Below are 13,512 nucleotides of genomic sequence, written 5' to 3' on the forward strand. Positions count from 1 at the left end.
GAAGCCCAATCCATCAATTTGTGTTTCTAACTTTCAATCAATTGAATTTTTTTTTAGAAAATCAGTTTTTTTAAAGAATAGGACATACTACAGGGGGTGCTTTGTTTGAAAAAAATAAAATAAACACTAGCTAGATGTTCTGACGTGAAGGCTATAACATCTACTAAGGCGCATTTGGCCCAGATCATGTGAATTTGATTCTTGATGAATGGCTTCTCATGGTGTTCTTCAAATTTTCTGTTGACAGGATAAACCACAGTAACTGAGGCAAGCAATAATCACTCATTTATATTAAAAATACTTCAAAATCGGATGTAAGTGAAAGCTACTGAAAAAATGGAAAATAACAGCAGGAATAAACAAAGAACATCTATCATTACACCTTTTGAACCTCTTCTTTTTTGCTATCATTGCCATACTCGTCACTCAATAACTGTGTGGGCGCTCCATCGGTCTTAATGTCTTTCATGGCCTGTTTGTAGTTGAGGAAGCTTGGTTGGTGAGTCGACGCCAGAAGCCTCGCCCACATCCTGTCCGTTATCACTACCTTGTTCTGTGTCTCCGTTATACGCTGCACACCAATTGTGAAAAAAAGAGTACATCATATGAGCAAAACAGCAAGTGAATTTTACACTACCAGCTAAGAAAAAAATTGCATTCATTTATGTTCCCAAATCCCAAACAAAAATGTAGGGCTCTAGTCCAAGAAAATTATATTTGTTTAACAGTTGGTGCAATTTCTACGCTATGGCCAACATGTTGTTTGGGCTGTTGGGAATTTGGGATAGATGGGCATGGCTCGAGCAAGGTTTGAAATTTCGGTTTCGGTCTCCGCCTAAGCTGAAAATGAAATTTCGGTGGCAATTTCAGTTTCGGTGTAAATCTGATAATTTCGGCCGAAATTTAAATTCAGATGAAATTGGGCTCGAGAATAGAGATGCTTTATACACCAAAAGTGTAAAATTCAGCATGTGAATACTGCTAATGATGTTGAGAAAGAGGGCTAGTATAAAGTATAGACACCCTTAAAATTGTGCATCTCTCTCACTCTCTCTCTCTACTAATTGATGGAAAGCACCCTTAATCTTTTTAATAAACAGAATACCATTTACAATGACTGAACCACTCTTTCTAGAAACAGTATTAGGTTATGATCATGGACACAGATTCATGAGTCGAGTGTACACAGATATGAGGTGTACGACAAGGCAACCCTAGTCTGCACCCAACAGGATATATGAATATAATATTGTAAGAAGTGTTTGTTTAGTTTTTAGGAGAGGCGATAATAACAAATATTAATTACAGATGAGGTAAAATAAGAGTTGATGATAAAAGAGGTAAACACTATATTCGATAATAAATAGTATTTCGGTTGACATGGTATAATAACGTCTGGACGTGCCCACATTAAGTCTAATAATCCTAGCAGTAAGTATCAATAGGAGTGTTGATATGTGTCTGACACGCGTCTGCTAAAATTTCCGTGTCGGCTAAATCATAGGCATTAGGTCTACATTTGTCAACAAAATCATGGTTGGTGCTGAGAATCTATCATAAATTCAAAGCTCATTGTAATATTTAATCAATTTTTTAAGAACCGCAAACAAACTGGGGATCCATAATGTTGAAAAACCTATGAGTCACGTGGTACCTTGGAAAGATTAGCAGCAGGAATAGAGTGTTTTTCAGTTCCATTTGTTGGTGGGTAAGCTGGCAAGCGCAGCTGGGATTGGGGGCGAAATCCGAGGTACCAATTATTAAACAGTACCCCTACCTATGGCTCCTTAGAGATAAGATACGAAAAAGAAATTTTTTTTTTAAGGTCATGGAACTTACATAGAAGGGTATATAAGCATGCCTTCCATTAACAGGCCCCACAGTGAAGCCTGTGAATCCTGCCATTGCACCATGAATAGCACTATGAGCAAGGAGCGTGCAGTACACGTTGTCAGAAGCATTGCTTGGAATAGCACGAATCATGTATGTAGGATCTGCAATATACCAGTTAATATAGGTCAGATAAGTCAACTTAATTTTAGCTCAATTCTCCAATAGAAAGAAAGTACACCAATAGATACAATACAGACCAATATATTTGAGAGTTAACACCATCTTGCGCTTTCCTGTGAAATGATCCTACACAAAACCAGAAAGTGGCTGTTTATTAAAAAGATTTGAGTTAAATATAACATAAATTTAAAAATATAAAATATATCATAAATTAAATATTTTATATTTTAAATAAATTTATTTTTATTGTTTTTTTCCGATATAAATCGGAAAAAATAAAAATAATGTATTCCGAAATTTTCCCTTGCCGAAAAATTACCGAGAATGATATTTGCGACGACTTAGATATAAACAAATAGACCCTTGAGAAATTGATTCAAATAATTTGGATTCAGAATTTACCTGTATCTTCTGAGACAGCCATAGTCCAACATCAAGAAGTGCCTTGTTTCCTGAAGCATCTTGCTGGTCCATTGACCGTATGCTTTCGGCCATAAGCTCCTGTCCTGCCCCTTCAGCCAAAACAATAACCATGTGCCCATCCTCTTTAATTCGTTTTTCGATGTATTCAAAAAGTCCACCCTCCCCTTCCAGATAAAAAGGTGTCTCAGGAATCAAGCAACAGTCCTAAGGATCACATAATAAATTTATCAGCATATTGAGTCAACACTTCACAATTAGCTGAAGTTTTTCAACTACAATATTTCAAATGAAAATGATATACACCAAGATATTCCAGGAAAGTGGGCAATGGTGCATACCACATCTCGGCTGGCAAGAGTAGCATACATCGCAATGAACCCTGCACCAGTAAATCTTATTAGAATATTGTAAACACTGAAAATTTATAAGCCAAATTTGACTTTAAAAAAAAGACTTTTTTCCCCTAATAATATTCATAAAAGGCTCTCTCTCTCTCTCTCTCTCTCTCTCTCTCTCTCAAGATCCTCACATGATGTTTTCTGCCATAAAGATCCCCTCTCCCTCAAAGTCAAATCCCCATTCCCTCTCTGACGAGATCCCATATACAACCTCATGGGATAGTGCTCTCTCTCTCTCTCTCTCTCTCTCTCTCTCTCTATAGAAAGACTACGTAGAAGATATCAACTTTCTCCTCTCTCGACTACAAAAATGTCAAAGGGGAAGCATTTTTTTCAAGAAATCCTCACAAAAATTGTAGTTTCTCTAGCTTCATAAAGTATTCCCTTCATAAGCATTCTCTCCATGATAGTCTCTCTACACAAAATTCAAGTATCACCACAAACTACCTACAAGACTCCATTTTCTTAAATCATTTCCATTTTCGTCCCTTGATCTTACACACCAGTGCAACGAGTTGCACCGTTGACATTCACACAACCTTCACATAGGGCTACCGCGGCCCACACCAGCTCACCAGATTTGCGACAAATCAGCCATCAATGATTAGACTGACAAATCACAAGGATTAGAAAAGATCTAACCTGCTCTCTTATTATTTTATGGTTTAGTTCTTTTATTCATTAGATTCATGTTTAAATTAGAAATTGATAGAATTTATTCAAAACATAGGTAGATGATATCCATAGTCCATACTACCATATTTTGATAATGACACTACTCACGTTGATTTACACTTTTCTGATTTGATGTTATTAGCATCTTGAGTATTGTAATAGCCATTAAAAGCTAATTTAAAAAGTGTAAAACCAAGTTTGTAGTATCATTAACAAAATATGGTATGCAGATATCAGTCCATATATTTTCTTTTGATCATGGTTTCATATATTAGTTATTCAATTATTATATTCATTTTTAATCATTTATAAAAATATAGTTCGAATTTTTCTTTTGATCATTGTTTCATATATTATTTATTAAATGATTATATTCATTTTTAATCATTTATAAATATCTAGATCAAATTTGGTTGATAGACATATGTCTTAGAAACATTCACTTCATTTAACTACCACCATTGCGCACTATTTTATTCTATACCATATTAACCTAGAAATCATAAATTATATTCCATACAGTCCCTTTTATTTAATTAATCAATTAATTTATTAGTTCAAATTTTAATGTTAATCTAAAAACTTTTTTTTATCTCTTCATTAGTTTTGATTAGCTTAGATATTTGTGAAAATATTCAATTAAATTAACTACATTTGTGGCACACAAAATATTATATTACTGGCACACAGAATACTATTTTACATTATTTTCTGTTGTTTTCAATTGACACGCTCGAGCTCCCCACACTCCTTATTCTCTATTTTTTATTATCATTCCATTTAATCACAAATTACAGATACCTTTCTTTTCTTTTCTAACTGGTTCATACCCTAATCCTTGAAAGACACTTGTTTACAGTCATTCTCACACAAATTCTCTCATTATTATTAATAAATTTGGATACATGAGATTGCATTACACTCATTAATACAATGACACATTAAAGAAATGTCAAAAACAACTTGCAAATAAAACCAATGTCATTCAATTTATAACAATTCATGAACTTTGTTCCGAGAATTTAAATGATGAGTGGGCATGCACATACACTTTTGCAGGGCATCCACCCTTGATATTTGATCCAACAGCAGCCTCTTAAAAAGTTGAAAAAGTGGGCTGCTGTTGGATCAAATATCAACGGTGGATGCCCCGCAAGTGTACGTGCACGCCCACTCATCATATAAAATCTCCTTTGTTGCCATCCCTGCCCTCAATCTATAACATCGGTGGAATTTCCACCAAACTTTATAATCCCTTAATTCACTTTATATGATGGCACCAAAAACCCTCTCCACCACTTAAAATTATTTATAAGCAAATGTATGACTATTCAACATAGAGACGCACTCGTACAACTTTTTCAAATTTTAATGACCTCACTTTTCACCTTGTTTGTACACCTCTCTGGACGTTCTATCACTTCTTTTGTCCACGTTGCATACAACATAGATACTTTTTTTTGAATGGCAATACAACATAGATACTAGAATCAAAATTGATGACCTCCTAAACATGAAACAAAGACACGAGGAAACCTTCATTAAATTCTATGTTAGGTAAAGAACACTACCAAACCAAGTACCAAGCAACCATCCTGAGTCATTCCTTATACCTGAGATGAGCTTTTATATATCTATTCCTTCTCTCAATTCTTTCGATAAAGTCATCCAACATGGTATTGCAATTCAATAAGTCTTTGTGTTTAATAAGGCATTTCCTTTTCAACCCAACATCTATCCCTCTTAAAACTCATCGTCATGCACATGCAATTTAAAACATAGACCAAAATAACCTACACAAACCCAAAATTGCCAACCGAAAAACAACTTCTTAGGCCACTCAATGTCTACTACACCAACCTATTTCAATTTTATATCCCCAAACATGATCCAACATCCAAAAATCAAGTCTAATGCACCTAAATATAAAAACTATCAAACAATCAATATTGCTAATTTCCATCAAACATCTTATCACTAACCTGTATGAACCTGACCCAAAAATAACCTCGACCAAGTTTAGAAATCATGGGTCTTGGGTTGGATCAGTTTCTAGGATGAAAAACCTGACCCAATCTTGTGTGAGGTTGGGTTTACAGGAAAAAAAACTCGAAACCTAACCGGACATGATTCAAGCTTCATAATATATAAAAAATTCACTTCTTCATTAAACTAAAAGATAAAACCCTAAGCCTCCTCTCTTACCCAAGGCACCCGACAATCAACGCCCTTCCACTTCTCCCTTCTTCAACCTCCTCCATTCCTTCGAACTCCAAAGTGAAAATTGTTAGTTGTATCAAAGATCTCTTCATAGGAGAAGCATTTCCAAACCCGAAACCTATAGTTGAATCCTTGCATGCACTATCACTTAATGGAACATGATTCATATCATATATTATCAAGGTAAAATGAGTACAAGTGAAAAATAAAATAAAAACATTGACCCAACCCAACCAAAGAAACTATCTCGGGTAGGGTCCGGTTAAAGAATCTCAGGTTTTCCCATAAAAAAACTCCATGGGAGCAGAACCGAAATAGTTTCTTGAGTAGGGTGCGATTCTGGAAAACCCGGCCTACCTCATCCGAGTTGCAACCCTACGAATCAACTCATAGCTAATTGTCTTGCTTTTAAATATTTAATACAAGAATTAATTACTAAAAATAAACTACTAATAGATTAAACCCCTCTTGCACCTACACACATTCAAATCCAACCCTCGACCACGTATGCATATAGGAAAATTTTCATTCATAATGTTACAACCCACCCACCTCCTCCCCTCTCCTTATTCAACTACAATACCTTCACCTTCCCCCCATCATTTACAATTACAGCTCCCATTGCTTCTCGATCTTCTTAGGCACAACCTACCCAGACCACTCCATCATCTCATAGAATTTCTCTACTCCATTTATTCCGATCTTTCTTAGCTCATTGGAGGTCTTCCTTTAACGAAACCCTCCTAAACATATTAGTTTCACTCACACCTATACTATCTGATTTGCAAAGTATAACGCATTTTTCAATAGATTTTTTATTAGACATGCAATTAACATTCAAGGTATGTCGCAACCATAAACAACTGGACCAATTCAAATTTTCACTTCTCCAATTTCAACATCGCAACCTATGACTTCTTCACAAAATCCTTCGAGTCCTTCCTCGAACCCTTAACATGGCCAATACCAACATTCACAGAAGAGAACATACAACTTTATCTCACCTCAAGCAATCACATTTTACAGAAAAACATAGTTAACACATCTCACAACCAACTCCAAGACCAAATTAATCACACAACAAAATCTTGCTCCCCCCACACCGCCTCTCATAACAGCCAAAACATCCAACAATCACTAACGGCATTCAACCATCACAACACCATGCAAAACTCACACATTACCCCCCTTATACAATACCTTGTATTGGCCAAGTTGTCCCAACCTATCATCTGCAGATCCAACTATTTTCCCCCACTTAAGTATTCATCTATTACATATACCACTACAAAATCATGTTATCTATGTTCGAACATTTTATTCATAATATTTTTTTTTTCAATTATTTCTTTGTCTACACTTCCTGTTATCTATGCTAGGGCATATGCCATGTTACATTGTCTTGTTATCTATTCCAATTTACTTAGAAGTTTTTGCACTGCATATGATTTGATATGACCATAAACTATCATGTTGTCTTCTATTACGGACTAGTAGAATCATAACTACAATGTTGTCTCAATAATACAATTACTTAAAGGAAGTGATATATCTGGCCCTTTCATTACTTGGGGCACCTGGATGCAGTGTACGTTGGCAATCAAATCCGTTGAATCCTTCCCACGCGAAGTACAACAGCCCCTTTGCAGTCATAGATACACTGCAGCTGGGTGTCCCAAGTAACGAAAAGGGGCGGATATATCACTTCCCTTACTTAAATAGTTAAATCCTTAAAATATCTACATATAGTATGTGATGACTCTAAACTATCATGTAATGGTCTCGTGCGAATATAACGCACACCCCGTTTGCACCTCAATATTGTATGATACGATCTTAACTACCACGTTGGTTTCAATACATTTCGGTACAACCTTAATTATCATATTGTTTAAATTAATACTCGAAAGGATATCCCAGCATGCAAGCAATTAAGAAGCAAGCCAGTCAACCCAAATATGCTGAAGCTTCTGAAAGTTGCTCGAGGTGAAATTCGCAAACAACTTGGACGAGTCTATGAGTATTAGTGCTATGTGAAACACAAAGTTCAAGAATAATTAATTCCTCCACTCCTAACTTCAATCTTCCACCAAAAGTTTAGAACCATAGGAGGTGTTAAATTGAGAAATAAAACTTACCACTATAGCGACCCATTAGCTTCACAACCCCAACACCATTCTCAGCACTTTCAGCCTCAACATGTGCAGCATTAATGGCTCGTTGAGCCTCTTCCACAGCTGTATCAAATCCAAAGGACTTGTCGATAACCTAATTCAAAAGAAATGGTGAGAAGATGGCATGCTTGTGAGAGTTGATAAACAGTCAGACCATACAAGAGAGAAAAAAAAACAAAATAAAAAAAAGTTTGCAGATACAGGCAAGAGATGTACTGCAATGTCATTATCAATAGTCTTAGGGATTCCAATAACTGCAACTTTGAGTCCACGCCTTTTAATTTCCTGCATGAAGGAAGATAAGAAGTCCTGGAATTAAATGAAATTAAATGGCTATCATTTCTGTCATTACAATTTGCAAAGTTTTCTAGAGAAGTCAACCTAATGCGTCCCACGTTGGAAAAGTGCAGCAAATTACTGTCTATCTGCAGCATTTCTCTCGAATAATAGTGGTACATAGTAATAGAACATTGAAGACTACATTTTCTCAATTATAATTACCTCAAAAATCGCAGATGCCCCCTTTTGGGTTCCATCCCCGCCTATTATATAGACCTGGAGGACATAAAGATATAAATCCAAAAATTCAAATTTTCGAACTCATGTAGGAATCCTGTGAAGAGCTAGTAATAAAAAACAATATTAAGCTTCTATAACCAACAAACTGTATAAAAACTAAAGTGAAACATAATACATCATTGTTGTCGATTTAAGAAGACCAAAATACACCCTACTTCTGTTTATACCTGATTAATACCCCGATCCTGAATGCTATCAACTATCTTTGAGGTGTCATGGCCTCCCCGTGATGTGCCAATAATGGTGCCACCGCGTTTGTGGATATCATCGACAAACCTAGGTGTTAAAGAAATCATATTGCGAGAATAGAAACCCCGATATCCGCCCTACATATGCCACTGCCATCATCAGTCTAACGCATTATAACATTATGCATTACAATATTTCAAAACTTGAGCCACAAGAACTTGAAGAACTTGATAAGACAAAAAAAACACTCAGTTGTATGAACACCATGTAATACAAACTACAACACCATGTAATACAAAATTCTAAAAAAGTATTATAGAGCTCTTAAAAAAATTCGAAATGCATAACAGTTTGATATTGAAAAACTAATTACTTCAACAATAAAAGTAATGTGCCAATAAATACAAAACCAGACGTGTGACTCTTAAAAAAGGATCACTCAGTCAACAGAGGTTGATGAGTGTTCAAACAGAACTTCAGAACTCTTAACGCTGCAGATGAGGAAATTTGAAAAAGGATTGACAGAAAAACTATAGTTATTCCAACTAAATTACATGAAAAATAATGAATATGAGAAGGCTAACAATCTAATATCTCACCTCTATCCCAAGGATTTTGTTAACTCCATACATGTGGTACAAGCCACATACTATCTCCCTGATAACTGTGTTAAGCCCAGGGCATAGTCCACCACATGTTACAATACATGCATGCACTTCATCTGACTCAAAATACACCTGAGTAGTATCCAAGAACATTTGTCAGTAATGTCTTAATAATTTTTCATCATTCAAAATTGTATGTGTATGGGATGCTATGGTATCACCCTTTGACGGGGCCCAGCACGTCGAAAATGCGTCCCTCTTGGGCTACTCTGGTGCACAACAATCTACAAAATGAAGAAACAGCATAAAAATAAATCACTGTGTTGTCCATTATTGCTATCAGCATGGCTTCAGATGATGATATCACTAATCCATGGGAAATAAATCTTTTAGGCACATGTGGATCATCAAGGCATGAAGACGGAGAAAACATATATTCAGAATCTAAATCCACAAACATATTAAGAAAATTATGAAAAGTAATGTGCATAATCATAAATGGCCCACCTGTTGAGCAACAGTATCATCCTTATTAACAAAATACTGCCTGTCAAAATGGAAAATATTTTCTATGAATCATCCATATAGCTGAGAATAATAAAGCAATGAAACCAGCTCAAAGATAAAACTTACTTGACAACTGAATAAGCTGGATTGTCTTTCAAAGGATTATGATAGGTCTGCCAAAAACAAATATGCCCAAGTCAGTCAGATAGAATTTCTCCCCTCCCACAGAAAAGATTAACAAAAAATAACAGATTTACACTCTTAAACAACGGGAAGACAAATAGAAAGAAAAAAAAGAAATAATGAAGACTAATGCAATATTTTTAACATTTTAAATTGATAGAAACCGATCTCCTACATGGTCTAGTGGTAGAGGCAATAAGTACTCATTACCATGAGCTTTAGGGTTCAAGGCTGGTACAGGAAGAGATGAAAGCCCTTCAAAAAAATTGATAAAAAAGGAGACGACTAATAAGTACAATTTCACCAACATCTGTTGCAAAAGTCCTAGGCTAAAAAATTTGTCTTAGTTCCGACAAAAAAATGAAAAACTGGGGATACTAATTATACCAATAAAACTAAAACCCAAGTGGAAATGCAGCTAACATAACTTACTAATTTATAGAACTAATTCCATTTAAATGTTAGGTTATCAACCAGATTCCTCAAAAAGACTACAACTTGCTTACATGAAATCCAGCTAAACTACATCAGATTTTTGGGAATCCAATAATATGGATTACAAATATTGCATAATGTGTTCAAGGCTTCAAGCGCTATTGGTTCTGAAATGTCTAAGAGAACCTTCTATAGAATAAAAAAGCATGAATACACCAAATCCTGGAAATCAGCTTATAAGCATTTGGTGTGGGAACCTCATACAATTAGAAATACCCAACAAACAATATCCAATATGAGAGAATATCCGATCCTTTAAAACATGAATGTTATACAGATAACGAAAAATACAAAAAATTTAAAATAAAAATAAGTTCATGATTACTGATTCCAAAACCTCCATTTGAATTAAAATTTAACAGAAACTTAATACCTTCCCCAAAACTTTAACTAAAAAGTAAAAAGTAAATAAAACAAAAGGAAAAACAAAAAAAGTTATGGGAACCCAATTGCACAAAAACCAGTTCTTTAAATTAAAACAAAGAATTAAACCATCTGTACTTCAAAAATCAATCAATTACTCAATGAATACTAGAATTTTACGAAGAATCTAGCCAGAGAAATTATTTAAAAGGTTAAACACTCAATAAAATAAACAGAGAATTAGGATCCAAGAAATCAGGATAAAAAACAGATAATTACGAATTAAAATAGAGAAAACAGAAACTAAATATAAATATCAAAAATTCAAATCAAAGCATTAAACCTAACACTTCGCCAAAAGTCCCTATCTACAACCATAAAAATCCAAAAAAAAAAGAGGTCTTCAAAAGAGAAATATGCATAATCAGGTATAGAATAAGACAAAATCAATTAAATGAAGAAGATGGTAAAAATCAAATCAAACGAATAGTGTTTTGAAGGATCCAGTCACTTTAAATCCAAACAATATACCAAATCCTTGATCAGCAAATAGAACAACAACCATAAAAATCCAAAAAAATAAGTCGACTAAAGATAAATATCCTATAATTCCGTATAGAATAAGACAAAATCAATTAAACAAAGAAGATAGTAGAAAATAATCTCCAAAAATTACTTTTTTAAGCATCCAATAACAAAGTCACTCTAAATCCAAATAATAAATCAAATCCTTGATCCTTGATCAATGGAGAGAACAACAACCAAAAAAATCCCCCCCAAAAAATAATAATAAGTCGTTTAAAGAGAAATATACCTAAATCGGGAATAGAAAAGGACAAAATCAATAGTAAAAAAAACTCCAAAGATTACCATCCTTGATCAATGGAGAGTAGAAAAAAAGAAGAAAAAAACGAGAAAATCATCAAAACGAAACGAACTTACAGGCAGATCTGGAAAGTAATCAGTTAAATGAGGAACATCCTCGAGAATAAATCCGGCATCGCCATTGACGATCTTCAGCTGAGATTTTGCAGAAGATTCCATGGATTTGTCCGATCTGAGCTTGAAATCCAAGGAATTTGAGGGAAATGTAACTGAAATCTAGGTTAGAATTGGAATCAGAGCGAAATAACGGAGAGAGGAGAAAAGGAAATGGATTCCATTGAAGGAGGAGGAGGAATGGGAAAGAAGAATGGAGAAGAAGGTGAAGGGGAGATATTTATAGGAGGAAGAGAGAAGACAGAGCTGCTTAGGATTTGAAAAAGAAGAGGCGGTTTTCATTCTCCGTTGGTTTTTTAGACATGTCTTTGATGGGACAGGAGGAAAGAGAAAGGTAGGGGAATACCGGATTCACGTTGGGGAGCTCTCTACTAATGCCCTTACTGTTTATTATAATTACCAACAAAAACAGGGATTTGTAAATAATTTTTATGGATTTGCTAGGGACCATCATAGGACTTTGGATGCTCTCGTGAGAAGAAGCGACTCATGTCAAATTGATGGAGTAAAAAGAGATAGGTGCGGACCGAAAATAACTTGGGTAGAAACATTAAGAAAATACTTGATAGCTAGGAGGAACATAACAGAGAACATGACCTTCGATAGGGTAGGATGGAACCTGCTATGAGTTGATCTCTGGACAACGTTCAAAATTTTTAAAGTCTAGTTTATTTTCTATAAACGTATCGTCGGAGGAAGTAAGGATTTTTACTGAAATTTTAGGGTGTAAACTGGACTTTTTGCCTTCATCCTATATGGGCCTTCCGCTGGGTGTGGGAAGACCTAGCAAAACCCTATGGGAACCGGTTGTGGAGAGATGAGAAAGAAGATTGGATACTTGGAAGAGGAAGCTGGTTTCGAAAGGAGGGAGATTATCTTTGCTAAAATCAGTATTGGCTGATATCCCTGTTTATTTTCTGTCTTTGTTTAAGTGTCCTGTTAGTGTGGCTCTAAGGATTGAAAAGATCCAAAGAAGATTTCTTTGGGGAGGAGATGTCACTACTAAAGGTTTCTCTCTAGTTAATTGGGTTAAGGTCTGTGCTCCTTTAAAGAAAGGAGGTTTGGGTATTAAAATAATCAAGAGTTTCAACATTGTACTGTTGAGTAAATGGTTGTGGAGATTTGGGGAAGAAGAATCCTCCTTGTGGGTTAGAGTCATTGGCAGTAAGTATGGATTTCTCTCTGGGAATTGGGTCTCAGGTGATTATTATGAGAAGAGGGGAGTAATATCTTGGCGTGATATTCTTGGTTTTAGTCGAGATTTTCAAAAGGGATGCCGCTTCAAGGTGTATTCTGGTCACGGGATCAGATTTTGGCTCGATGAGTGATGCTTTGAGGTCCCTTTGAGTGTGATGTTTCATGCTCTTTTTTTGGTGGTTGCAGATAAAGAAGTTCTGGTCTGTGATTGTTTTGAAAGAGTTGATCAGAAGGTTGTATGGTGCCCGAGATTTAGGAGAAATTTTTTTGATAGAGAATTATCGGCCCTGGCTAATCTGTTTGATGTCGTTGAAAAATGCTATATAAAGAGAAGGGGAGTAGATAAAAGAATTTGGACGTGGTGCCCGTCAGGTGTTTTTTCTGTTAAATCTTATTATGCTAGGATGGTTGTTGGAGAGGAGAACGGCCTATCAGCGAAGATTTGGTCTTTCCTTTGCCCCCCGAGAGTAAGATTCTTTGGTTGGTCGGTCA

The 13,512-nt window shown here is 35.4% G+C and overlaps 1 protein-coding gene across 1 annotated transcript; it reads right to left on the reverse strand.

The window, feature by feature from the left end:
- LOC143845946 (ATP-dependent 6-phosphofructokinase 6-like) lies at positions 1 to 12,145 on the reverse strand. The gene is made up of 15 exons (XM_077354345.1): positions 11,767 to 12,145; positions 9,910 to 9,956; positions 9,784 to 9,823; positions 9,498 to 9,560; positions 9,271 to 9,408; positions 8,650 to 8,808; positions 8,405 to 8,458; positions 8,120 to 8,188; positions 7,868 to 7,997; positions 2,775 to 2,815; positions 2,416 to 2,640; positions 2,091 to 2,139; positions 1,840 to 1,994; positions 383 to 571; positions 1 to 237 (listed from the first exon to the last, which is right to left on the reverse strand). The coding sequence occupies exons 1-15, from the start codon at positions 11,866 to 11,868 to the stop codon at positions 229 to 231; spliced, it is 1,470 nt and encodes a 489-aa protein (XP_077210460.1). The 5' UTR covers positions 11,869 to 12,145; the 3' UTR covers positions 1 to 228.
- Positions 12,146 to 13,512: the final 1,367 nt, after the last annotated feature.

The sequence above is a fragment of the Tasmannia lanceolata genome, unplaced genomic scaffold (assembly GCF_043159265.1).
Source record: "Tasmannia lanceolata isolate RefF3 unplaced genomic scaffold, GAP_Taslan_0.1 ptg000015l, whole genome shotgun sequence".
Taxonomy (NCBI): domain Eukaryota; kingdom Viridiplantae; phylum Streptophyta; class Magnoliopsida; order Canellales; family Winteraceae; genus Tasmannia; species Tasmannia lanceolata.

Excerpts from the sequence above, each read along its gene's own strand:
- LOC143845946 (XM_077354345.1), bottom strand. The coding sequence starts at position 11,868 with ATGGAATCTTCTGCAAAATCTCAGCTGAAGATCGTCAATGGCGATGCC. Across the intron at positions 9,561-9,783 it reads ATGATACTGTTGCTCAACAG|ATTGTTGTGCACCAGAGTAG; the intron begins GTGGGCCATTTA and ends TTCATTTTGTAG. Across the intron at positions 2,816-7,867 it reads GCTAATGGGTCGCTATAGTG|GGTTCATTGCGATGTATGCT; the intron begins GTAAGTTTTATT and ends TTACTGGTGCAG.